Source organism: Salvelinus fontinalis, chromosome 18 (assembly GCF_029448725.1).
Source record: "Salvelinus fontinalis isolate EN_2023a chromosome 18, ASM2944872v1, whole genome shotgun sequence".
Taxonomy (NCBI): domain Eukaryota; kingdom Metazoa; phylum Chordata; class Actinopteri; order Salmoniformes; family Salmonidae; genus Salvelinus; species Salvelinus fontinalis.
In genome coordinates, this window is record NC_074682.1 from 36,373,186 (window position 1) to 36,374,430 (window position 1,245).

General features: G+C 38.3%; 1 protein-coding gene across 1 annotated transcript in view; it reads left to right on the top strand.

The window, feature by feature from the left end:
- LOC129815432 (calcium-binding and coiled-coil domain-containing protein 1-like) overlaps positions 1–740 on the top strand; it is a gene marked incomplete in the record, with an annotated part of 8,408 nt that extends 7,668 nt beyond the window's left edge. Inside the window, 1 exon segment of the mRNA XM_055869264.1 lies at positions 1–740. Coding sequence (XP_055725239.1) covers positions 1–10 — 10 coding nt within the window.
- Between the last annotated feature and the right edge of the window lie 505 nt (positions 741–1,245).

A 1,245-nucleotide genomic window follows, 5' to 3' on the forward strand; every position in this document is an offset into this window, starting at 1 on the left:
CTTGTGGTAACAGCAATGAGGACAGAGGACAAGTTGCTTGACAGTTTACAATGTAGGCCCTACATTATTGTTGGCTACAGTCAGCCATGCAGACAAACTGTGCTGTAGAGATACAATATGTATATGATTATGAATCTGCCTTGGGATGTTGTGTGTGATGAGTGTGTTTTTTAAAGACTCAATTGGTTGTGTGGTGAGTTACTTTACAAAAAAGATTCTAACTAAAAAAACAATTTGGCACTTTTTCTCTTCGATTTTTTTTTTTAGATTATATTAGTGGTTTGGTTAATATTCAATGTTGGAAATTAAAAGATGTTTTGCGTGAAAGGTGACTATTGTGCCATGTTCATATGAGCACAGTCTCAACGGATGTTTGCATAGAAATGGAACAGTGGTTTATTAGGCCATACAACTTAGCAGATGCTAGCTGTAGACCTACATTTGAAATGAGACGTTTCTTATTGAAAGCAATGTGTCTATTTGAAAATGTTACTATATTTATCTAGGTATGCATTTTCTCTTGGTGCTATAACTAGCCCGATTTGGGAGTAGGCTTTAAAAAAAAAAGTAGATTTGTTAAAGTGTTCACAGGAGTTATAGAATGAACAAGTTGTGTCTATTGGTTATGTGGTTTTCTTTTATTTAATGATTTATCCATTTGACTGTGAAGTTTACTTTCTGAGTGCTTCACACTGTGTGGAGTAGTTTCTGTAATAAAACACTACCTGTTTATTGATTGATGCTTGTCTCCTGTGATTTTTATGAGGTACCGTTAAGACAAACCGTTCATACACTTTATCACAGAATGGCTGGATGGAGCGGAAGATCAGGTCACTGTCTGCTCCTCTGCCTCTGATCCTCTTTGCCAATTTCTGCTCTTCGTCTATTACTATTCTCCAAAACTCTCAACCAGCAACCTACTTTTTGCATTATTCATCTCTACATTCACTTTCCTCAACCTCCTTTGACACTAAAACATCTGCATTCTGAAACCCACCTCTTCTACATAGCCCCTATGTTGCCCCCCTTCCACCACCTGAATATGGGATGGAGGAAAAGAGCTAATTATAAAATCAATGGTCTAATACAGCCTGCTCTGAGTCTGAAACATGGTCTGGAGAATCTAAGTCGCTCTGTGCCAAAACCCAAACAGTAGAGCTACCACCTCTTTGAGAATCACACCACCTCTCAACTATAGCATGGCATATCACACCAGCGCTCTACAACAAGTCCATCCCTCCTTTC